We start from the raw sequence: 26,842 nt of genomic DNA, 5'->3' as shown, positions 1-26,842 counted from the left end.
GGCTTCGTGCATTTGTGTATAGGCACTTAAGATAACTCGCTGATCGTCCCTCTTTCTCAATATGAGGCAGTATGATCAGATCTATCAGGCAGCACTTCATACAAATGAAGCATCTTTTAGGTATCCTCTCCAGAATAATGTACATCCCACAGCTTCTGCATCCAGTCATCTTCATTGTCTCTTCCATTCTTCCATACTACTGCCTTTGTAGCTGTCACAGCCATCCCTCCTAAGTGCCTATCAAGAAGGAAACAAAAACAAAACAAAAACACTATGCACACCCTTCATCAAACTCCCACTCAGACTCCGCCTGTTTTCAGCTCTGCTGGCCCCTGTGCCACTGGTCATATTCAAGCATTATTCAAAGCTGTTGTTTTTTATCTGTGCATTGCCCTATGAATGGTCCTTTTAAGTTTGAAGTAGCATCTGGCTCACAAATTTTAAAGGGTACACAAGTCAGGCTGTTAGGAATATTTCAGATAGTAAACTACCATTTAAAATGTATATACACATTCATCTTACCAGATGGCAAAAGCTGGATGCATAAATATCTAGAGAAAGTCGGGGGGAGAGTTGAAGTATTATTATTTATTTGTATTGTGGTAGCATCTAGGAGTCCTAGTCATGGTCCAGAATCTCATTGTAGAAACACAGAACACACAGATGGTCCTTTTCCCTTAGAGCTTACAATCTAAGTAATACAATCTGAGTAAAGAAATACTCAAGGTGGGGAAGGATAGCTCAGTGGTTTGAGCATTGGCCTGTTAAACTCAGGGTTATGAGTTCAATCCTTGAGGGGGAAATTTAGGGATCCGGGGCAGAAATTGGGGATTGGTCCTGCTGCTTTGAGCAGGGAGTTGGACTAGATGACATCCTGAGGTCCCTTCCAACCCTGATATTCTATGATTCTGTGATCAGACTGAAAATATGTAGAGCTAAATAAAAATTACCACACAAAAAACAAAGGCCAGATTCTGATCAAACATAAACATGTCAGGATTTTCTAGCATTACTTGATAATGAATACAATTTAGCAGTATTTATATTGACTTCTTAGGTTTATTAATATATCAGCTTTATGATTTATTCTTTAACGATAAGAACTTCCTTTCAATGGGAGAGACGAAGGCAGAGAAAAAAACTGAAACTTTATTGATTAGATAAGAGTGTTGGAGAGAGAATTTCAAAAAATCAATTATGTACGGTCTTCTTCAGTAAGTACTTTCCTTTAAAATGAATAAGGGATGAAATGTACTCAAAGTAGAACAAGAAAAACATTTAATCCCTTGTTCATTTACAGGCCAAATGGATATGGCCATTAGTTTGTAACAGTAGTAGATGTACTCTTTGCAGTATATACACTCACAGACTGTGGCATTGTGTGGGGCCTGTGGTGATTATGAGGTATATTTTGAGGAAACAGACTCTATTGGGGGAGAAGTGCAGATTCATATTGAAACTGGTATAAGTGACTGTTTAGCCTGTTATCAAAATCTGATTGACAACACAAGGTATGACAGATGGCCACCAAGAATTGCATTATACATAGGTATCTAAAGCAATCAAATATTTAGCATATTGATGATAAATCCTCTGAGCAGGAACGAAGAAAGGGTCATTCTTGTGAACTTCAGTGTCTGTGGAGACAGTGGCCTAAAGTAATGTTCCTGACCTAGCCAGACATTGTGACAAAGTGTTGTCACCTTAACATATACAGCCTCAGATGAAAAGTTAGTTTGTCTTAAATAACTAGTGTTAGGAGGTGTTTTGGAATGACCAGTAAGGATCCAAGGGTCCAATGCCACATCTCTGCTGTTCTAAACAATGAAAGGAAGGACTGAGTGATAGATTTAAGTGACTGCACAATTGAACATTTTACCATTCCATGAGGCATCTGGACTGAGTCTCACACTTTCACGGGTGCAAAGTGTTGGATGCATAAGCACAATGTCATGAGCAGAACACAGAGGGCAGGGGACCTTGACCCTTCTTTTACAAGAGTGCTATTTCATAACCCTCCTAGCAGCAGGAGTAAGATCAGATAGTAAGGTCAGGCATAAGGTAGCTAACCACCTCATTTTCACGTTGAGATTCTCGCATAAGCTCACGTCTCAGATGCATCTGTTCTTTGCCCTTCATTTGTACCCTTGAGAGTACTGATCTAGCTATGATTTATTTTCATATATGTTGCCACGATGACTCAACTAGCATGCCAGGAAAATATGAATTAGAAATTAATATGAATAAATAAGAAATGAAATTAATATATACAGCAATAGATTTCTTGATTCTTAGGAAGGGAAGGAGTGAGAGCAGAAGAATGAGAAACAGGACTTCAAAAAGCAGACTGCAACCATCTCAGAGAACTGGTAGGTAAGGTTCTATGGGAAGTCTAGGGGATAAAGGAGTTCAGGAGAGCTAGCAGTTTCTGAAAGACAATATTAAAGGTGGAACAGCAAACTATCCTGATGTAAAGGAAAGATAGGAAGAATAATAGGAGGCCAATATAGCTCCTCCACCAGAAGCACTTTAATGACCTGAAAATAAAAAGGAATCTACAAAAAATGGAAACGTGGACAAATTGATAAGGAGTACAACGGAATAGCAAGCATGTAGGGACAAAACCGGAAAGGTTAAAGCACAAGACAAGTAACAACTAGCCAATGACATAAAAGTCAATAAGAAGAGGTTCTAGAAATATTTTAGGAGCAAGAAGAACGATGGAAGGTGTATGTCCACTACTTAGGGGGAAGTAGAGCTAAAAATGGATGGCATCAAGAAGACTGAGGTATTTAATAGCTATTTTGCTTATATCTTCACTAAAAAAGTAAATTGAGACCAGATGCTTAACACAACTAACATTAACAACAAGGAAAAAAGAACATGAGACAGAATAGGGAAAGAACAGGTTAAAGAATATTTAGATAAATTAGATATATTCAAGTCAGCAGAGCCTGCTGAAATTCACCACAGGGTATTTTAAGGAACTAGCTGAAGCAATCTTGGAACTGTTAGTGATTATCTTTGAGAGTTCAGAGAGGATAGGTGAAGTCCCAGAAGACTAGAAAAGGGTAAATATAGCACCTGTCTTTAAAAGGAGGAACAAAAGGGTACATGAGGAATTATAGATCAGCCTGCCTAGCTTTGACACCTGGAAAGATATTGGAACAAATTATTAAACAATTAGTTTCTAAGCACCTAGTGGATAATAGGGTTATAAGGAATAGCCAGCATGGATTTGTCAAGAACAAATCATGCCAAACCAATCTTATTTCCTTCTTTGACAGTGTTACTGGCCAAGTGTATCGGAGGGAAGCTGTAGACATCGTAAGTCTTGATTTTAGTAAGGCTTTTGACACAGTCACACATGACATTCTCGTAAGCAAACTAGAGAAATGTGGTCTAGATGAAATTACTGTTCAGTGGGTGCAGAACTGGCTGAAAGACCCTACTCAAAGAGTAGGTTTCAGAGTAGCAGCCGTGTTAGTCTGTATTCGCAAAAAGAAAAGGAGTACTAGTGGCACCTTAGAGACTAACCAATTTATTTGAGCATAAGCTTTCGTGAGCTACAGCTCACTTCATCGGATGCATGCTCAAATAAATTGGTTAGTCTCTAAGGTGCCACTAGTACTCCTTTTCTTTTTACTCAAAGAGTAGTTATCAGTAGTTAGCTGTCAACTGGGAGGACATAGCTACTGGGGTCCTGCAGGGGTCTGTCCTGGATCCTGTAATATTCAATATTTTCGTTTATGACTTGCATAATGGAGTGGAGAGTATACTTATAAAATTTGCAGATGACACCAAACTGGTGGATGGGGGTTGGTAGCATTTTGAAGGACAGGATTAGAATTCAAAACGACCTTGACAAAATGGAGAACTGGTCTGAAATCAGCAAGATGAAATTCAATAAAGAGAAATGCACTACACTTAAGAAGGAAAAATCAAAAGCACAGCTACAAAATGGGGAAATACTGCTGAAAAGTATCGGGGGGGGTTTTCCAATGGCAGTGTAGCACGGGTAGCAGCAGTGAAGGCACAGATTAGCCATGCTGAGTTCATGCCCACTGGTTTCAGGCGGGTTTGTACTCAGCAGGGCTAAGCCATTCTTCCACTGCTGCTACCCATGATACCATAAGTATGTGTACACAAACAGAGGGATCACACCCCTAGCTCATAGTTTAGATGTAGCCTTTAAGAAATATGTGGACAAATTAGACAGTCTCCAGAGGACAGTAACAAAAATGATAAAAGGTTTAGAAAACTTGATGAATGAGGAAAGGTCAAAAAATCTGGTGACAGTTAGTCTGAGAAAAGGAGGCTGAGGTGGGATCAGATAGTCTTCAAATATACTAAGGGGTGTTGCAAAGAGGACAGTGATCAGTTGTTCTTCAAGGTAGGACAAGAAATAATTGCCTTAATCTGCAGGAAGGAAGATTTAGGTTAGGTATGAAGAAAAACTTTCTAACTATAAGGGTAGTTAAGCATTGGAATAGGCTTCCAAGGGAGGTTATGGAATCCCCAACATTAGAGGTTTTTAAGAACAGGTTAGATCACCTGTCAGAGATGGTCTAAGTGTGCTTGATCCTGCCTCAGCACAGGGGACTGATTGTAGCCCTACATTTCTATTCTTCTATGATAACAGGGGCCATGAAGAGAAGATTCTCAACCTCTCAAAGTAGAGTTTGAGGCACATTGGTTAACTTTTCCAGTTTTTTGTGTTCCATTTAGAAGGAAACACAAAAGGAAAAAAAACTAATCCAGCATTGATCTCCTTTTGCAGGGGATCTCAGTGCTTTTAGTAAACCTAGTGCCCTGTGCTTGAGCCCTGCTCTTCTTCCACCAGCCCAATGAAGAGATGACGTAGCTGTACTTCCTCTTCTGGGCCACATGCTGTGTGCATTCATTATAGCTGAGCCAGCAAAGGTCAGATGAGGATGAGATGATGTATGTCAGGAGCTACTCCTTGCCATTGGGAAAACATTCAATTGCTTATCTTTAGTTCAGTTCTAAAGAAATGCCTTCATGTACTTTTCTGCAAGCATGAGTTCATTGTGATGAAGTTAGTTAGCGGAGGTTTCCTTTTCTCCATGGATTTTACTCTTTAACACACATTAGGCAAGAACTTCATTGCTTGAAGTGAACTAAGTTAATTCAAAAAAGAAGAGAAAAGAAAAATTTAATTCAAGCTCATATTGGTTTCTGATCACTTTCTTGTTTTGAATTGTGAAGTATATATAATCAAAAGTCTGTATCTGCACTATTTAGAAAGAGATTTCATGGTAGTGTGATGTAATATAAGTGTTTATACTGCATGAGTTTGGACTGACCTGCAGTACTCAGGGTGGCAGAGCAAGGAAGGAGTTATACAAGTCATTCTAAATGAATGCCAACGAAGAGTTTATATCACACCACTCGGTCATGCATTTTATATAGGGCACATATATTAGAGAGAAACTATTTTAGAAATGTTTTCAGAGTTTTAAAACGTTATAGTGGAATTGTTTGTCATATCCCTCAACCTTTGACGCCAGCTGCCTTAGCTACAAAGAGTCCAGCTGCACAGGTCATGGAGAATGGGGGTTAGGTGGGTAGGAAGGAGAATTAGAAGTACAGAATTTTTAAAAACATGTACAAATGCCTTAAAGATACCTTTTTTATACATAAGAATGTCATGATTGTGAAGTCTGATATTTTGGAACCTCCCAGGGATAGAAGCACATGCTGTATATTCCATTGGAATCTGCCCTTTCCAGTTGTACGACAGTCCTATTCTGATGGTTCACTAGTGCTGGATTTTAAATCTGTCACTGTTCCAGGACTGATTATTGCCCATCCTGGGTTGGGGTGTGGTATAATTTTTTTTTGAGGGGGTGGGGAGGCAGGATTTCCACATATAGTTTTAAAAAAAGAAACATTTCTCTGCTGATCCAGATATAGATTCCTGGGGCCAGATCCTTGGCTGATGTAAATTGTCATAGCTCCATTAAAGTTATTGTTTCCCTAAACCAGGTATAAGCATTTCAATAATTCATGCAATGCTTAAGTGCAAGATAGTTAACTGATAAAATTTCTGTGCTCTTTAACAAAACAAGTCTCTAATGCAAAATCTTCCTGGTTAATGATCAGCATAAAATAGTTGAAGGTCTTTCATTATATGCTTGAGTTAGGGGGAACATACAGTGTCATTAACTAACTGTATTGTTCTCATACATGTATAAAATATGTCTAATAATGTAGTTTATGGTAGTTTTGATAAGACATATCTTATGGTTCTTGTACATTGTCACACTGCACTCTCTTCCCTTCTGAACCCAGTTTCCTTCCAGCTGACAGGAAAAAGTTTGTTTTGCACATCGTTGCACGTTCAGTTACATCACAGCATGAAAAATTATGTAATTCACTATGTTCCAACAGGGCAAATCAACAATTCAAGTCAGCTGCATTTTTCTCTGCCGATAGAAAGTGTTATGGATAAAGCCATAGTCACAAATGTGCAGGTTCTTTTGTTTGCTGGCTACAATGAATGTAATCAAATCATCCATATCTCTGTGTACTATACTGCATGTATGTAGTTTTTGCTTCATTTGTGTATACAGCCAGATGCCTTCTTTCTCTGTTGAAAAATTTTCTCTTCTTAAATTCCCAGTGTAAAATCACCTTAAAAATGTATTAATTACAGTAATTACCACTAATAAAATGAGTAATGCACATCTTCCTTTTCTGATTATCTTAAACCATGTTTGACATGTTTTAGGATCTAATATTCCTAACATTTATATTAACCATGCACAAAACAGTACCTAATAGATAAGACTCAGGGGGGAAATATAATAATGTATATATACACACTATGAATAAGATACTGTTAAGAAGATTCTAGAAAATAGAAATAAGAGTTATAGGTTTTACTTTAAATTAAAAGAGGAGATTGAATCTAACCTGTAAAACAAATTGAAGGTATCAAAATCATTGCATTACTGTACAATGAGTAGTTTGGTGGCTCCATATGACAATGGTTAGAGTTTTGTAAGTAACATAAATTATAATGAAATAAATTTAATACATAGCTTATATAACCGTTCATTGTTGCAGTTGAATGTATGGTGTGTACTAGAGTACTTTTAGACATTACTTTAAATGAGAGCATGCTAAGAACAATATATCAGAGGGGTAGAAAAAATACTTTTGTTTTCAGGGGGCCAAATTTTGACTGTGTGTGAAGTTTTATTGAAAAGGAGCATATTTTCAGACCTGGAAGCACACTTCAGTTCACCCTGCAGGAAAAACCAGTGGATGCCTATATCAATCTGTAATCTGTGGCTCCTCGGAGCACAAAAAGAGAAAGGGTCTTTCATCTTTGGAGCAGTATGCATGGTATGCTCACAGGCCAACTCCATCAGAGCTGAGTTCACAAACCAGCAAAAACATTACATCCTCACGGGCAGAACTTCTTCAGAAACAAACTAGAATAAATCAGGATGTATGGTGGGTCCACTTTTTCTCCACTCTGGGCTGACCCTTTGTTGAAGTCATGAACCATAGTGAGGGGAGGACAGAGCCTCCAGTCCTGTCATGCTGAGTTAGTCTGCTCTGGAGGTGTCACTTATCACTGGACCCGAAGGCCAAGATTTAAAAAACAAAAAACTGAAAGTTAGGATTTGAAATCTATATTTAGACAGTTAAGTACTTGGCCTGATTTTCATAAATGCTAAGCGCCCATAAGCAGCTATGTCTCTGGGGCCGGGTATCACTTTGAACTAGGAAGGTATTCCAGAGACCCAAGGATTTTCTTCAACTGCACATTCTCAGTTTCTGTAATTTAGAATCCTAAATGCAGGCTTATTATGTCGGAATGTTCTGCTTTTATTTCATATGTGTGCACTTTTGTGCACGTACAAGGGAGAATTTGGCCGAGAAGGTGTACATTTTTCATAAATTATATATTCTCATTGCTAAATTCATGTGCCATTCCTTCTATGTAGCACCCAGAAACATGCTATAATTACAGTAATAGATTTATCATTTTATAATTGTTTCCTTTTGTTAATAATGAGAAGATTTAAAACCATTTCCTTTCCTCTAAAAAGCAGCACAGTGTTTAATAGCTGAATTTCCACATGCTCACTCACCAGCATGGGATCTGTGATATCTGTCTGTCTACCTATATATATTTTGTTGTGTGAGAGAGAAGGTAGAAACACGGGTAGAAAAGTCCTTGTTGAGGAAAAGCTATGTTAAAGATTTGGGTTTTACATTTGATTCTGAATGTGTTGAGGCCTTTGACTATATAGTGAATTCCACAGTGTAGGTCCAACTCCTGTGAATTGTATTTCCAACCACCTAAGTTCTGCCTATTTAAAAAGAAAACTGAAGACCAAATACATAAAGTAGCTACTGTAAGATGACGCTTGTCCTTAATAGTCTGAAGTTGTCTGTTGCTGCATGGACCAAAAGCAGAAGTGTTTTTCAGTGTATGCAAAGAGTGGGAAGCAAAACACATGGGAATTAAAATAGGTACTTTGGCAGCAAAGAAAAGATAATATTGCACTAGCGGTGCTGTTCTAATGCCTTTGTAATGAGAGCTGAAGCGCATGGGCCATTTTAGAGAACAAGAAGGCCATCTGCTGGTTGAGTCTAAATTTTCATTGTATTGCAAAGGTCTTTTTTTGCCTCTAGTATAAGAGAGAAATGTTCAGGATTCTGGACGTGGATTTTAGCCATTCAAGTCACTTTGTGGCTGAAGGTTTATAGACTATTCAAAACATTTAAGTGTAAACAATGTTTGATTGTGTTTGTTTTACCTCAAGTTTCATTAAGCAATAATGAATATAGTTATTGTTGCTGCTTATCTGAGAAGAACAGCAGTAAAATAACTTTTACACAAATTACACAGCTGTTAATATAATTAAATAAAATTAAGCATGTGTCAAATTGACAGTGAGAGCCAAATTCTGCTCTTAAACAGGGTTGAATATGGGATAACTCTGTTGGGTTCGCACTGGGCAGGCCAGGTTGGCTCAGCTGGGCTCCTCCAGAATCCATCTGTGGTGGGTTGTATGTGCCCATCCTGGTGTGAAACAGGAAGGAGTTAAATCCCTTCACTAGGTAGAATGGAGGAAGATGACACTTAAAGACTGACTGAGCTGATAGACCTGGAGCAACACACTCACAGCTGTCCCTTCTAGCAGCCTAACAAGTCACAGCTACCAGTTTTAATCTCCAGGTCTGGCAGTTTAGGTAAGAGTCAGCTTTCTCCTTGTTGCCTGGGAAAGGGGTTTAACCCCTTCCTGGTTCACACATACTCCCCATTCTAAGCCATCACTGCTACCAAGCAAACTGCTGTACTATTTTGGGGAAGGGAGTCATGACTGGCACGTTTTTAGAATATGGCACAGTTCTCAAACGTCCAAAAAAAAAAGTCATTTTATGTCACTGTCAAGGTTCCTTCCCCACTCTGAACTCTAGGGTACAGATGTGGGGACCTGCATGAAAACCTCCTAAGCTTACTTTTACCAGCTTAAGTTAAAACTTTCCCAAGGTACAAACTATTTTATCCTTTGCCATTGGACTTCCACTGCCAGCACCAAACGTTTATCTGGGTTTATTTTATTAGGAAAGCGTTGTTTGGAAACATCTTTCCCCCCAAAATCCTATCAACCCTTGCACCCCACTTCCTGGGGAAGGTTTGATAAAAATCCTCACCATTTTGCATAGGTGACCACAGACCCAAACCCTTGGATCTTAAGAACAATGAAAAAAGCATTCAGTTCTTGAAAAGAAGAATTTTAATAGAAGTAACAGTAAAAAAGAAGTAACAATAAAAAGAATCACCTCTGTAAAATCAGGATGGTAAATATCTTACAGGGTAATTAGAACATTAGAACATCTCAAAACATAGAGAATCCCTCTAGGCAAAACCTTAAGTTACAAAAAGACAAAAAAAACGGAATATCCACTCCATTCAGCACAACTTATTCTCTCAGCCATTTAAAGAAATCATAATCTAACGCATATCTAGCTAGCTTACTTACTAAGTTCTAAGACTCCATTCCTGTTCTGTCCCTGGCAAAAGCATCACACAGACAGACCCTTTGTTTTTCTCTCCCCCCAGCTTTTTAAAGTATCTTGTCTACTCATTGGTCATTTTGGTCAGGTGCCAGCGAGGTTATCCTAGCTTCTTAACCCTTTACAGGTGAGTGGATTTTACCTCTGGCCAGGAGGGATTTTGAAGGTATTTACCCTTCCCTTTATAGTTATGACACACACCCCAAATCACAGCTAGGGTGAAACGCTGGTTGGGATTTCTTCCTGGAGCTCTAGGAAAAAAAACAGATTTACTAAGACACATGCACCTCTAAATATACTACCAAGTACATAGAGACTAACAATATTTTCCACATCTCAAGGATGATTTTAACCAGTTGATTCTGGGAAACTTTCACAGGAGAGTGCATCAGCCACTTTGTTAGAAGCTCCTGAGATGTGTTGGATGTCGAAATCAAAATCTTGGAGAGCTAAACTCCACCAAATACGTTTTTTGTTATTTCCCATGGCGGTATGAAGCCACCGTAGCGCAGCATGGTCGGTTTGCAGATGGAAATGCCGTCCCCAAACATATGGGCCTCGATTTTCCAGAGAGTAGACAATGGCGTAACATTCTTTTTCAGTGACTGACCAGTTGCTTTCCCTCTCAGACAGTTTTTTGCTGAGAAACACTACAGGGTGGAATTCTTGATCCGGTCCTTCCTGCATTAAAACTGCTCCCACACCACACTCGGACGCATCTGTGGTTACTAGGAATGTTTGTCAAAGTCTGGGGCCCTTAGCACAGGGTCAGACTTGAGTGTTGCTTTAAGCTGGTTAAAGGCCTTCTGACACTCTTCGGTCCACTGAATGGCATTTGGCTGTTTCTTTTTGGTTAGGTCTGTCAGTGGGGCAGCGACTTGGCTGTATTGCAATACAAATCACCTGTAATAACCGGCCAAGCCTAAGAAGGATTGAACCTGTTTCTTTGACCTTGGGACAGGCCACTTTTGGATAGCATCCACTTTGGCCTGTAAGGGGTTGATAGTTCCTTGACCCACCTGGTGTCCAAGGTAAGTTACTGTGTTTAGGCCTATTTGACACTTCTTAGCCTTAACAGTTAGTCCTGCCTCCCTTATGCGCTCAAAGACTTTTTGTAGATGTTCCAGGTGTTCTGCCCAGGAATCCAAAAATATGGCCACATCGTCAAGGTAGGCGACTGCATATTCTCCTAATCCCCCTAGGAGACCATCTACAAGTCTTTGGAAGGTGGCGGGTGCATTTCGCAGCCCAAAAGGGAGTACATTAAATTCATACAGCCCGACATGTGTGGTGAAGGCTGACCTTTCCTTGGTGGATTCATCTAGCGGTACCTGCCAGTACCCCTTGGTTAAGACCAAGGTAGAGATGAACTGGGCCCGTCCCAGTTTCTCCAATAGTTCATCTGTGCATGGCATCGGATAGTTGTTGGGGCGAGTTACAGCATTTAGCTTACGGTAGTCCACGCAAAAACGTATCTCCCCATCTGGTTTGGGAACTAGAACCACTGGAGATGCCCATGCACTTCCAGAGGGGTGGATTACACCCATCTGTAACATATCCTGGATCTCCTGTCCTATAGCAGTTTTAGCTTGAGGAGACACCTGGTAAGGTTGGACTTTCATTGGGTGAGCATTACCTGTGTCAATGGAGTGGTATGCGCGTTCAGTCAGTCCTGGGGCGACTGAGAACGTCGGCGTGTAGCTAGTGCACAGCTCCTTGATCTGCTGTCACTGCATACGCCCAAGGGTCATAGAGAGGTTCACCTCTTCCACCCCACCAGCACTTTTCCCTTCGTAGTAGACACCTTCAGGCCACTCAGCTTCGTCTCCTCCCTGGGCTGTAAACTGACAAACGTTTAACTCTCTGGAATAAAAGGGCTTCAGAGAATTAATATGGTACACCTTAGGCTTTCGGTTGGAGGTGGGGAATGCTATGAGATAATTAACAGCTCCCAGGCGCTCCTGGACCGTGAATGGCCCTTCCCACGATGCTTCCATTTTATGGGCCTGGAGCGCCTTTAAGACCATGACCTGGTCTCCTACTTTGAAAGAACGCTCTCTGGCATGTTTATCATACCAGGCTTTTTGCTCTTTTTGAGCATCATTTAGGTTTTCTTTAGCAAGGGCTAAAGAGGTTCGGAGGGTGTTTTGTAGGTTGGTTACAAAGTCCAGAATGTTAGTTCCTGGAGAAGGTGTAAATCCCTCCCATTGCTGCTTCACCAACTGTAATGGCCCCTTAACCTCGTGGCCATATACAAGTTCAAATGGTGAAAACCCTAAACTGGGATGTGGTACAGCTCTGTAGGCAAAGAGTAACTGCTGCAACATTAGGTCCCAATCATTGGAGTGCTCATTTACAAATTTACGTATCATGGCCCCCAAAGTTCCATTAAACTTCTCCACCATGCCATTTGTTTGATGGTGGTAAGGAGTGGCAACCAAATGATTTACCTCATGAGCTTCCCAAAGGTTTTCCATAGTTCCTGTCAGGAAATTAGTCCCTGCATCTGTGAGGATGTTGGAGGGCCAACCGACACTGGCAAAAATGTCTGCTAGTGCCTGGCACACACTTTTAGCCCTGGTGTTGCTTAGAGCTACTGCTTCCGGCCATCGGGTGGCAAAATCCATGAAAGTCAGTATGTACTGCTTTCCTCTGGGTGTCTTTTTCGGAAAAGGACCCAGAATATCCACAGCTACTCGCTGAAATGGAACTTCAATGATGGGGAGTGGCTGGAGAGGGGCTTTGACCTGGTCTTGGGGTTTTCCCACTTTTTGGCATACCTCACAAGACCGGACATAGGTAGAAACATCCTTGCCCATTCCCTCCCAATGGAATGACCCCCCCAAACGGTCTTTGGTTCTGTTCACCCCAGCATGGCCACTAGGACGATCATGGGCTAAGCTTAATAGCTTTACCCAGTACTTAGTTGGAACTACCAACTGTCTCTGAGGATGCCAATCTTCCTGGTGTCCACCAGAAAGAGTTTCTTTGTATAAAAGTCCTCTTTCTACAACAAACCTGGAACGATTAGAAGAGCTGAGAGGCGGTGGGTGGCTCCATGCTGCCGTCCAAGCTCTCTGGAGGATTTCATGTGCTTCCTGTTCGGTCTGGAACTGTTCCCTTGATGCTGGAGACATCAATTCCTCATTGGATTGTGGACCTATGCTTGGTCCCTCTGGAAACGATGTAGGGGATGGGGCTGTTTCCGTTGACTGTGATCTGCTCTCCGCTGGGGCACTATGTTGGGGTTCAGGCTCCGGCTGAGCCTCTTGTGTAAGGTTATGGGCTGCTGTTGGTTCAGGTTCGGTGGGGCCCTCTGGTGTTGGGGTTGCAAGTACTGGATTCAGTGCTGGCAATGGATCTGGTGCTGGTTGTTCCACCGGTTCCGGTTCTGGAACTGGTTCCGTCTGGGTCTCTGGAACTGGATCCACTACTGCTGTTGCAGACATTGTCCTGGGATCTGGGTCCATCACCTCTGACCGGGTCCTGGTAAAAGTTTCCGGAACAGCGCTAGGTGTGACAGCTGGTTTAGTCTGGCTGCGGGTGACCATTCCCACCCTCTTGGCTGACTTCATATGATTGGCCAAGTCTTCCCCCAACAGCATGGGGATGGGATAATCATCATAGACTGCAAAAGTCCATGTTCCTGACCAGCCCTTGTACTGGACAGGCAACTTGGCTGTAGGCAAATTGAAAGAGTTGGACATGAAGGGTTGAATCGTCACTTGGATCTCTGGGTTGTTTAAATTGGGGTCCACTAAGGAAGCATGGATAGCTGACACTTGTGCTCCGATGTCCCTCCACGCGGTGACCTTCTTCCCACCCACACTCACAGTTTCCCTCCACTCCAAGGGTATCTGGGAAGTATCTGGGCCTGAGGACCTCTGGTGTGATTCCGGTGCAATGAACTGTAATCTGTTGGGGTTCTTGGGGCAGTTGGCCTTTACATGCCCCGGCTCATTACATTTAAAACGTCGTCCAGCTGACGGATCACTGGGGCGAGGTGGGTTGCTGGAGAACGGGGTGGCGGGACGATAAGGTGTCTGGAGGGTTCCTTGGGGGGTAGGTGGGGCCTCGGGCAGCCCTCGGTAATAGGGTGTGGTCTGAGGTTGTCCCTTCTGGTATCCGCTCCAACTGCGACCAGTTTTTTTCTTCTCTGCCACCTCCACCCATTTGGCTCCAATCTCCCCTGCCTGGATTACAGTTTTGGGTTTCCCATCTAGGATGTATCTTTCTATTTCCTCAGGAACACCCTCTAAGAACTGTTCCATTTGCATTAGGAAGGGCAAATCCACTGGAGATTCAACACTTGCTCCTGATATCCAGGCATCCCAATGTTTCACAATGTGGTAGGCATGTCGGGTAAATGACACGTCTGGTTTCCACCTTAGGGCTCTGAATCGCCAACGGGAATGCTCGGGTGTTAGTCCCATTCTGACTCTCGCCTTGGTTTTAAATAGTTCATACTGGTTCATTTATGCCTTAGGTGTTAGGGGGCTTATTCCTTCACCCACTTACTTCCCTGGTCCTTCTCACATGAACAGAGAGCAACAATACCCGAAGTCCAAAGGTGCAAACAATTCGATGTTTATTCGGGTGAACTTCCAGCAAGCATGATTCCAGTTTCCTTCCTTAGTATCCTCCTTCCCAGCTCTGACACCACAGAGCCTTACACCTGTGTCCCTGTTCCCATTCCTACCCTTAGCCAAACATGATTCCAACTTCCTTACTCCCATTCCCTGTTCCCATTTCCCCCTTTAGCAAAACTTGATTCCAATTTTCTTACCCCCATTCCCTGTTCCCATCTCCCTTACCCACATGCCCACCCCCACCCACTCACTTCCTCATTGACTACAGATTATATAGTAAAACTTGAGTTCTGCTTAGCTATACCTTAACCAATCATTTTCCTGAAATTTAACTAACCAATCCTAACATATTGTAACATGATTATGTAACCAATTATATCCCACCACCTTAATTAGTTTACACCCAGCAAAATTAATTATACAGCAGACAGGAACAATCACAGAACCAGAGAGAGATTATACAGACAAACAATAGCAAAGTGGGAACTATAATGACAAGACAGTACAGAAGTGAGGATTTCACATCCCAGCTATTGATAAGTGAGTTCTTGCCAGACAGGATGCTATCAAACTAAGTTTCCTTTTACATTTTCTAGGCACTTCCCTTTCTCTGGAGGTGATAGGAATACAATCCTGTCCTGATAGTGCCTAACAGCCGAATAGCACCTTATTTCAGTGTGACTAGTTTGGAATGTGAGGATGTGACCGTTCGCTTCCCAGCTTATGGCTGCCTCTGCTGCTTAGCCAAAGGCCTGAGCCTAAGCACAGGGCCACAAACTGTCACAGTAAGAGAAGGCCTTTACACTGGCAGACAGTGGTTTTGATTCTTTCTTTTATACCTCTGGAACTAGCCAAGTGATAAGAATACACCTAAATTCTTAAAGTATAGGCCTTTACAGACAGACCTGAATATCTATATCTAACATTAGGCATTTCAGCCGCCACCTCAGCTAAGGGTCCACTGAGCTGCGGCCTCAGCTCTACCATGTATTGGTCTGTAGAGATGCTGTACCCAAAACTCGAAGTTTTCTAAGAAGGCCTCGGTATCATCGCCTGCCTTGTAGGTGGGGAACTTTCTGGGATGGGAAGTGGTACCTGGAGAAGGATTGCTAGGGTTTGTTGGTATATTCTGCTGAGCCCTTGCCTTCTCCATCTCCAGTTCATGCTTCCTCTCTTTTTCCTTCTCCAGTTCTTTGACCCTTGCCTCCAGTTCTCTTTCCTTTGCCTCCATAGCTCTCCTGTGAGCAGCCGCTTGGTGGTGTTCTGCCTGAAGTTTTAACCTAAGCTGGTAAAAGTAAGTTTAGGAGGTTTTCATGCAGGTCTCCACATCTGTACCCTAGAGTTCAGAGCGGGGAAGGAACTTTGACATGGTGGCAGAGCTGTGGGATTAACTTAAAATCATTTTGAGATCAATTTGAGATTTTTTGAACCAGAAAAACAGATTTTAAAAGGAAATCTTTAAAATCCTTTGGGCTGCTAGAAAGCAGGTCTCCAACTGGAAATAGCTGGAAGGTTTTTTTTGCTTTGCTTTGGGGCCAGAGCAGAGACAAAAGGGAGTTATCTTTTGTGAATTGCAGTTTTCTCTACCTAAAGGCAGAGTAGTTAAACTCCTGCAGGGAAATTCACAAGTCTTCACAGACCTGAAGTTTTTTTTTTACCTGAAAGTAACTTGAGGGGTTTTCTGCCTATTTGCCTGGAGACAAAGGTGTTATGGGTTGTTTGGTTTTTTTTAGGATTTCTCTGTAGGCTGACAATCACTATCAGGGAATATAGGTATCATATTCAGCACAGCAACATTTTACAAACCAAGTCTTTTTTTTTGTTTGTTTTGGTTTTCTGTCTAACTCTCGGGTGTAAAGTTAGTTAAAAACAGAGAGGTTAGGATGACAGAGTCCATGGCTCAACAAAAGCTGGAATTAGCCAGATTTGAGGCTGAGGAAAAACAAAAGGAACATGAAAGACAGATAGAACTCATGCGGATGGAAATGGGGGCAAAGGACAAAGAAGTGGAAGTCCAAGGGCAAAGGGTAAAATAGTTTGTACCTTGGGGAAGTTCTAACCTAAGCTGGTAAAAGTAAGCTTAGGAGGTTTTCATGCAGGTCCCCACATCTGTACCCTAGAGTTCAGAGTGGGGAAGGAAACTTGACAGTGATTATCAAATCTTAGTTTAAAAAAAAATTGAATCTTTTCTACATAAAAAAAATATACCACTTACATGAATACCCAGTTGGCTTCCTTCTCCAACAGGGCTTCCTTGGATGATGTGTTACCCCTAAACTATGCTTCCCCTGGAGCATTAGAGCTGAGCAGAGCCAGACAGTGAGACCTTTATGGCCCTAAAAAGAGGTTTTGAGTAAGTTACTTTGTAATTTCTTCATAGGCTGGTTAGTGGGATATTGTATATAACTTGCTCAAGTAAACAGAACGTTGTGTTGTCCGTTCACCTCTAAGGGTCTGATTCAAAGCACATTTACAGCTGAATTTAAAATTAATACAGGAGTGGCCTCTATCAGAGGACCCTCAGTAATGTGACCTTATGCTGTCTTTAACTGTTACTTTGGTACCTCCATATTTTAGGTCTCAGGGTGAACAATGGTCATTACTCTGAGGTCCTTCTTTTAGAAAATTGAGCCAATTCCTGCCATAGTACTGCAGGATCTATATGAGTTGCAATAACTTACACCACCAAGTAAGTGAAGGACAGAGGAAGATCACCTCCTACTGGGAAGTTAGTTAATAGCTGTGTTATGTGGCTTTTGGGTTGGTTAGTGGATTATTTAATTCATGTTGCTGAAGTAAAGAGAATGGTTTGGATTGATACTTGTGATTCGTGCTTAGCATTATTTTGACACCTCCACCTCAGTGTGCTCAACAGAATGACAATATTTATTACTTGTGTGTGATTCCCTACTAACACAAAAAGGCAAGGCATCGTGACTGCATCATTTCTCAACTGCTGTTTCTAGCTTTGGATGTGTGGGCCTGATTCTCACCCCATTGAAGCTACTGAGTATTTCAGTGGGGCACCAGGATCAGGTCCTCTGCCACAGTTGCAATACCGTTTCACTTTCTTTCTCCCCTATATGAATGTTGCTATAAACACAGGGCAGCTTGTAGCACTGAGGTCACTGGTCTGCACGTGACGTAACAAATGACTTAATGGTACCTGCTGATTATGCTTGCCACTCATTTTTCTCACTGTTAAGACATCATAACTGTATAATGGGCTTGATCCTCCTTCCATCGACCAGACATTTAAACAAGCTGTACTATCTGCAACTTGAATGCTTCATTCAAGATCAAGATTTTCTGGTCTTGTGGCTTTTGCTCAGAGTATCTTCTGTACATATAATGTTTAGGTTTTAGGGGTTTGTGTTTGATTGGGTTTGTTTTTGTTTTTTACACATTCAGCTTTTATCTTTGCTGTTGGGATTTTTTTTAAAATAGTTTCTGGGGTAGTATGATTTATCTCCATGAATTACATAGCCCAACTCTCTAACCTGCTGCAGATACCAAAATGCAATTCCTAAACCATTTTCTTGCCAGCTAGATTTGTTTCTATTCATGTCACATAATCCAGTAACTGATGGACAGTATTCTCCTAGGAATTGTTTTATAGTTACTCAGTTTTGATTTCAAGGACTCTGTCCATTTTCACAAACTCCCTAGAATATGGATGCAGGTCACACACACACTGGGAAACTCTAAATTATGATAATGCTTAAAAATAATATTTAAACAAAAAGAACTCTATAGATCAGGCCACTGTGGCTTTAAAACTGGTAAAATCCCAGTTTAGGACAGCCATAAAAGTATGATCATGGACTGAAAAATTTTATGCATAGTTTTAACCCAGACTATTTACAGCCACATTTCTAAAACCCCTAAAGATGCTTTGTTTCGGAAGTGCTAGTACCACCACACCCGTTGAAATAAAAATGATACTTGTTCTGTATATTATTATCCTATTATATATTATATAACAAGATTTTCAAAGGTAGTTTTAATGGTACTCTGGTGGAGAATGACTACAGATCATAACAATTCCTTTTTTAGTACTTTAGGTTCCTTAAGTTCCAAAATATTCTTGATGGTTTCTTTTTATAAATGAATTTGATTTCCTTTTCTATGACCTGTAATTACATGTCAGTAACAAACCAAATTGCATATCAAACTATTGTATTCTGCGATTTCATAAGTTTGTGTCTAAGTTGCATGATATTCCTTTGTCTTAATTTTTTGCTTCTGTTGTATTTTACAGTTCAATTTCACCGTTCAGTATTGAGAGCACAAGGCGCCAGAGAAGGTCTGAGTCCCCAGACTCCAGGAAGCGGCGCATCCATAGGTGTGATTTTGAAGGATGCAACAAAGTATACACAAAAAGTTCTCATCTGAAGGCTCACCGGCGGACACACACAGGTAGTACTTTGCTGAGAATATAATAATAATGCTGAGTACTTATACAGCATTTTATATCCTCAAAACTCTTTACAGAGTTCCTCATGACAGTGTTGTGAGGGGAGATACACTACCAGTAAGTGAATGTAATAGTTTGAAGTAAGTGAACGTTATAATTTTACGGGCAGGTACGCTCAGAAACAGGTTGCTGAAGTGGCCAGAGACAGAAACAGAGGGGAAGTGTCGACTGTTGAATAGGGCATTAGGCTAGGAGTCAGGAGACCTGATTTCTGTTCCCAGGTCTGCCAGTGGGCACGCGACTCTACCTTTGTTTCCCTTCCACCGTTTGGGGTTTTTTTTGTCTCTTCAGATTATAGGCTCTCAGGAGTAGGGAGTGTCTTTTACTCTGTGTTTGTACAGGGAGGCATCAATGTCAGTCGAGGGTTGTAGGCATTACTTTAATACAGATAAAACATAATATACAGTAATAACAATAATAATGAAATGACTTTGCAAAGGCCATGGAGGTAGTCAGTGTCAAAGCTGAATGTTGTGATACTAAAGAACTCGGGATAGAATTTTTTCAGCAACATTTTTAATGTCTTATAACTTCAGACCTAAGCATTAAAACGAAGTTGACTGCCAAAGCATCTGCTCTTTTCTGTTTAATCTCTCAGTGTGTCTAGGGCAGGGGTGGGCAAACTTTTTGGCCTGAGGGCCACATTGGTGTGCAAAACTGTATGGAGGGCTGGGTAGGGAAGGCTGTGCCCCCCAAACAACCAGGCCCCAGCCCCCTATCCTCCCCCTCCCACTTCCTGCCCCCTGACTGTCCCCGTCAGAACCCCTGACCCATCCAACCCCCCCTGCTCCTTGTCCCCTGACTGCCCCCTCCTGAGACCCCCCACCCCAAACCGCCCCCTCCGGGATCCCACTCCCTATCCAACCCCCCCTGCTCCCTGTCCCCTGACTGCCCCGACCCCATCCACACCCCTGCCCCCTAACAGGCCCCCCGGGACTCCCACGCCTATCCAACCCCACCTGTTCCCTGACCCCTGACTGCCCCATCCAACCGCCCCCTGTCCCCTGACTGCCCCCCGGAACCCCCTACCCAACCCCTCCACCGCCACACGCACCGCCGCCACCCCTTTACCATGCCGCTCAGAGCAGCAGGAGCTTGCAGCCCCGCTGCCTGCACGGTGGTGTGGCTGCGGGGAACAGCAGGGGAGGGGCTGGGGGAAAGCTTCCCAGGCCAGGAGCTCAGGGGCCAAGGAGTTATTATAAAGTTATTATAACTACTTAAATTAGCAGTAAATACAACTCCTTAGTTAGAACTTATGAATCTCTGGCTCACAGTCCCATGATCAGACGACTAGACCATGTCCACTTTCAGTACTTATATTTCTTTCAGTTCATCTTGTGACAGATGCAGCTAGTTGGGAAATGGGAAGTTATGATCTAATGATAAGATGACACTACAGTACACTTTTGACATGGAAAAGTCTTGTATTAATTTAGACTTGATGTATCTGGCACAAACTATCTCAGCATTTGTATGTGTTGGAAAAATTTATTGTGGAAAAGAATAACAAATTTCCATTTTCCAGGTAAAATCTGGGGACCAGTTCAAACTTGTTAGAGAAGTGAAATCATTAACACGTCTGCATCAGTTTTCCCAATAGGTCTATTTGGTGGGTGGGATTGCCACCTTTTGTTGAAAGCAATACTGAATCAGTCTCCATCCTTATCCCCCCTACTAAAAAATACTTCTTAAGGAAAGAATCCTCTCCCAAAATGGAAGAAGAGCTCCAGTGGCCTGTTAATTGTAATCAGCTTTTCTTCTAGGCAGGCTGTGCTCTTCTCCGCTTCCTGTAACTGCCCATCCCTAGCCGCATTCCTTATATTTTGTTTGACTGTCCTCCCTCTCAGTTTACTCTTGTTTGCTGTCCTCTCTTAATTCCGCTCCCTCCTCCCCTCCGCACATACACACACACACTCTGATCCCCCTTCAATCTGATTCCAAGTTGATGGAGGTGGCCAGCACCTCTGAAAGTCAGGCTGGTCACATATTTAGGGACCTAAAGCTAGGCCCCTAAGTTTGAAAATGGCATTAGTATCTAGAATTACTTTTCAGTAGCGTTTAGGGCGTAAAGGAGTCTTTGTACCTGTACCACATGACAACTGCTTTGGGGAATCTTGTAGTGATCTTTTTTGCTGGTTTGTTCCTTCTGAAAATATCTCAAAGAAAAGTACCACAAAAAAAACTCACAGCATGTACACATGTTGACTGCTTTATACTGTTATGCTTCTATCTCTGCTTCCTTTTACACAATAAAAATTAAACAGAAAGAAGGTGAGTGTCAAATTTAGGCAACTAGTTTATCAGATAAGAAATTCTGCAATGTGTTGTTAAAACTGAACAGGTTTACAAAACACCTTTCCGGTCTCTGTGAGAAGTTCACTAGTCTTCCTTAAATGCAGCATTGACTGTGAATTTACAGTAGGTATTAATCTCATCTTGCATTTATATCTTAGTTTTTACCTTTGCCTCAGGCAAGCTGAGTCAATTATTTATGTATGACCCATAGTAATTAGTGTGCAGTATTGGACAGGTATAAATGAATTCTTACAGCCATGCACACAAGGGTGAGCAAGTTCTTTTTGATAAAAGATCACAGAAACTTGGCATTGTATAATTTTAATTTTTCATGCTGTATGTGTTGCGCCATTTGATCTTGCTACAAATAATTTAGCTGAGCAGAATTGGTGTGAAAGCTCCTTAATATTTATTTGTACTGTTGATATATATTTACAGCAAATGAAATAGATACGTAATCATTTTGATACAGTAAACTTTTAAAAATATTTTATTAAGGAATTTTGACATTAAACTATAGTTCTTTTCAATTTAATTTTTAAAAAGGAACTGTAGACAGTAATATCATATCATCTTTTCCCTGTGTGACCTGGATACTTGAAGATGCCATCAGTAGCAAGTACTGTTCACCAATGTTACTTCAAATGCTAGTGTAAACAATTAACTCTCATTCTTGGCTATTGAATCCACTAGGTGGTGAGCTTGAATAAGAAATTGTTTCTGCAATTAGAAAATCACAAAACATTCAAACTGATCTCACTATTAAATTAGAACATTTCATAAGTCACCAGTACCAGCTATCAAATTTATCTTTTCAGTATCAGGTTTTTATTATTATTTTGCCAAATCATCTAAAAAGGTTAGACAATATCAGGTATGATGGGAGCCTGAAGGGCTTGCAGTCTGCGTGTGCTCAGATTTATCATCTCCCTTAAGAAGAAGAAGAAACTATGAGAAATCAGATGACCTGGGTTTTCTCAGGCTAGTTTCTGTCTCACTGAACTCACAGAAAACTGGTAATATGTGACTCTTCAAATGAGTAATCTTTGTAGATCAGAAGGGTGAAAGCACTCTACTGTATTCATACCCAAAGTATGTATTCATTGCATTCTACCTATGTACTTGTATGGTCCTAATCCGTGCAATAACTGAGCAGCATCATTCATACCTACCGTGGAATTTAATCGCGTAAAGTTGTGAGGGGTGGTTAACTGTGTGGTGGCAGTAGTGGTGTTATTTTATTAGAACCTCCTAAGGAGGCAAACACCTGGAGATAGAAAGTAACTTGATATGGGGAAAGGGGGAGGGGGGGAAGTCATTATTTTTAAAACGTTTTAATAGGTCCTACAGAATTAAATTTCCTTTACTTCTTCAAAGTTTTCCGCAGAGTTGGTTAGACATTTCAAAATTAGAATGTTGATGAAATTTTTCATCGACATTTCAATGGGGAAAAAACATATTTTCAGGAAAATTTTGCTTCAATTTTCAGTCAGCCCTAGTTTTTAGATCTTTCTCTGTAACTAGAACGGGGCGCAAATGTCAAATGTTACAAATTTTTGACCAAAAAAATTGTGTGTGAGGGGGGAGTTGTGCAAAGTTTTTCACTTTTGTGTGAGTATGTTTTTATCTCCTCTGTAGAAGGATGGAAATTTTGAAATTTCAGAGAAAAGCAGGAAAATATTGCAAAAATGTTCAGAGTGTATCATCCGTCTTCACATTTTTTTCCAAACAACTCTAACTAAAATCTAGCTGTGTCCCAAGGAACATGAAGCTGATATTTTTAAAGTGTTAAGACAAAAGCTATATACTTGGGCAGGGTTCTTTTTGTCAGGACAAATCCAAGACTTTAAATTATCCTCCTTTTACAAATTTAAATAAGTATGTAAGTATCTTCAGGGTTGTTTAGGCTAGCTGCCATAGCATGGCAGAGGAGATGTTACATGTATTGGGGCCTTTGGGATGGAGAGAGTTGTGAGATGAAGAAACACTGAGGTTCTTTTTCACCCACAGCAGCTTCACTTAACTTTGTTTTAATATGTATGAAATAAATAATGAAATATAGGAATATCAAAAGAGGCACTGTTCATATTGCTGCAGGTTTCCCTGGTTGGTTGTTGTGCTAGTCTAGGGGAGCAATCCTGTATATTGGCATCTTTGGAAATCTAATGTGCTTTAGCAGCCTTTCTGCACTGGTAGAGTCTTTATCTCAAATGTGGACAAAGTTTGTGTACTGCTGTTTACAATGTGGCTGGCAACTTCTCTCCCCTGTAACTAACTGAGAGGTGTGATCTGTAAAAACTACACTTGCCAGCATACAATGTTCCATCTTGATTTAAACAGCCACTCCACCTATATCAAAGTTGGTCTTTGCTTATCAGGGCTTATAATCTTCACAGGCAACGTTGATTAAACAGAGAGAGTGAGAGAGAATGTAAATCTCATATATTTTATGAATTTAAGACCCAAATAATCCTCAGGACTCAAAATGGGCCAAATGTGGGGGTACATGTGAAAATCAGGATATGGAGCAGTGCACTGAGGAGCCAATGGTAGCAAGGCTGATACAGGTGCTAACGGCTCAGGAAATGGAGCTGATTTTTGCACACATGGCCCAGAAAATACAGGATTCAAACTGGATTTTTCCATGATTCTTTGGCTCATCTGTTCCAGGGAAAGCACGGCTTATGCCCACAGCTTCCCACCCCACACACCAAGGGATAATGTGGTGTGAGCCATGCAGAGCTGGTGAGTTTTTCCCACAAAGTAAGGTCTTAGGCGTGGCCCTTTGATGGTTCCTGAGAGTAGCCAGGGTTGTGAGGCACTAGGGTTGCCAACTTTCTACTTGCACAAAACAGAACACCCATGCCCTGCCCCTCCTCCAAGGCCCTGCCCATACGCTGCCCTTTCACCAAGGCCCCACCCCCTGCTCACTCTGTTCCTCCCCCCATTGCTCGCTCTCCCAACCCTCACTCGCTCATTTTCACGGGGCTGGCTCCTAGGGCTGGGGTGCTGGAGGGGGTGAGGCTCCAGCTAGGGGTGCAGGCTCTGGGGTGGGGCCAGAAATGAGGAGTTCAGAGTATGGGAGGGGGCTCCGGGCTCAGGCAGCGGGTTGGGGTGTGGGAGGAGGCATGGGCTCTGGTCTGGGGGTGTGGGTTCCGGGGTGGGGCCAGAAATGAGGGGTTCAGAGTTCAGGAGGGGGCACTGGGCTGGGGCAGGGGGTTGAGGTGTGGGGGGTGTGAGGGCTCTGGCTGGGGTGCGGGCTCTGGGGTGGGGCTGGATATGAGAGGTCAGGGGTGCGGGAGGATGCTCCGGGCTGGGACCAAGGGGTTCGGAGGATGGGAGGGGGATTAGGGCTGGGGCAGGGGATTGGGGTGGGGTGCAGGCTCTCAGCGGCGCTTACCTCAAGCAGACAGTCAACGGCCCAGTTGCTGACCAGAGCTGCCAGGATCCCTTTTCAACCGTGTGTTCTGGTCGAAAACCGGACACCTGGTCACCCTATGAGGCACCTTGCTACCACTGGCCCTTAGCGCAAGGAAGTCTTGTCTGTGTCTGCTGTGGGTCCACTAGTCCCGGGCAACACGAGCACTCCCTTCTAGGCCTGTTCAGGCCCCACTCTCTACACAGGTTAGCGATAGGCACACTCCAGACCCTGAGCCCTCTGACTGTTGACCTGGAGTGTCCAGCCTCAGGTCTACTGGACAAAGCTTTGCTGCTTACAAAGGAGCAGTACTCCCAGCTTACAGTTTCACATCAGATCACTGTTCTGCTTGACACACAGCATTTAGATATGTTTCTAGTGAAAGCAAGTAAAAGTTTATTTAACCAAGTTTAGAGAGACAAGTGACAGCAAGTAGAAGTATTGGAAACAAATGGTTACATATAAAATAAAATCAGAACACACATTCTAGAACCTAGACTGACTTAACTAGATGCTTTCCTGTTTTATAGAGCCCTGCTCACCCGAAGTTCTTCCAGCCATTTACAGCCCGGCTTGGCTGTGATCCATTCATGAGACATTCATGTCAGCTTGCCTCCTTGATGAAAGATCCCGGGTGTCTTTGCATCCCCAGATATATCAGAACAATCCATTGTCCTTATTCATAAGCAAGACATCCCCCTGCTGGTTGTTTTTTCCTGAGTACTCCTTTCTTGTAGATTTCAGTCTCTCAGTCAGCAGCTGGCTCGCTATGCAAATAAGACTATAAGAGGGAGATAAGCGTCTGTTACCCCCTGCTTGAAAGGAACCTGTCCAAGGTATGTCACCTCCTGGTTACCTGCCTTAAGAGCATAATTATCAGTACAGACAAATAAATATTAAATATTATCAGTACATACATTTCACAATGACTGTGAGGAGCAATAGGCTACTGGCTCTTGGCAGAGATCTCACAAGCCACCCTTTCATGAATTATTATACATATATCTGACACAGGGGACCTCTGTAAAATCCTGTGCACCCTCTGTGCCCTCTGTCAGTTGTCATCAAGAAGTCACTGGGTCAGAGACACTGTGCTCAAAAGTTTTGCCTTCATTTCAGGTAAATCTTATAGCACTTTGATGGAGAAATTTTCAATTTACACTGGTTAATATTTAACTTTACAGATTTTTAATTTTTTTATTTTTCATTAATATAATAGCAATGAGCAATAAGGTCAAATAGGTGTCTGAACCTTGGAGGGTGGGGGTGAGGGTGAGGGTGTGTCATTGATCAATAGCATCACTCAGATTTGAGAGTAAATACTTATAGCCTTAGACATAATGAAGGCCATTTTTCAGTGTTGGGCTCTTCACCAGCGTTATGTGGAGACACTAAACTTTTCAGCTATGCATTTGTGTACCTGAGAAAGTGCCTGTATTTCCTATGACAGAAGTTGTTCCTTTTCAGCTGGTTTGAAATGCCAGCCAAGTAGAGAGAGGGCTAGTGAATACATGGGTGTTTTGTTTAGTCTGTGCTTTTTCAAACTTTGCATTCCTCTCACTCACTGTTGCTCCATATATTATTTTAATATGAAAGGACACCTGTCATTAGTCTTTGTTCAGATTTTCCTTTCAGCGTTTCAGAGCAGACTTAAGAAATAGGAGGTACCAAAAAAGTTATTTTTGCTCTGTAGGTTTTAAAACTCCATTTACTATCTGTTGTTTTTTTTTTTTAAGAATTGTAAATGCCTTTTGCCAGCTGTACATGACAGAAATATATTTATTGGCTTGTAATCCCTTCTTTAGACAAATATTAAGAGGAAGCATTATCCTTTAGATAATCCGTTTGGATTTGGTTTTAGTTTTGTAGAGTTTTGGCCTAGTCTAAAATTAACACATCTCTTTTCCCACTCCCTCCCCCATGCATGTCTTGCCTGCTCCCTTAGCTCCAGTCCTGCAGCCCTTCATGTGAATATACCAGTGGGTTTAAAGGGCTGCA

General features: G+C 41.9%; 1 protein-coding gene across 1 annotated transcript in view; it reads left to right on the top strand.

The window, feature by feature from the left end:
- The window catches only part of KLF12 (KLF transcription factor 12), a 362,353-nt gene that overhangs the window by 321,027 nt on the left and 14,484 nt on the right, over positions 1–26,842 (top strand). The window contains exon 7 of the mRNA XM_077806931.1: positions 18,916–19,073. Coding sequence (XP_077663057.1) covers positions 18,916–19,073 — 158 coding nt within the window. The remainder of the gene's footprint in view (positions 1–18,915; positions 19,074–26,842) is intronic.

The sequence above is a fragment of the Eretmochelys imbricata genome, chromosome 1 (assembly GCF_965152235.1).
Source record: "Eretmochelys imbricata isolate rEreImb1 chromosome 1, rEreImb1.hap1, whole genome shotgun sequence".
In the NCBI taxonomy this organism is placed as follows: Eukaryota; Metazoa; Chordata; order Testudines; family Cheloniidae; genus Eretmochelys; species Eretmochelys imbricata.
Note: the sequence above shows the minus strand (reverse complement) of the source record. Positions and strands in the feature narration are given on the sequence as shown.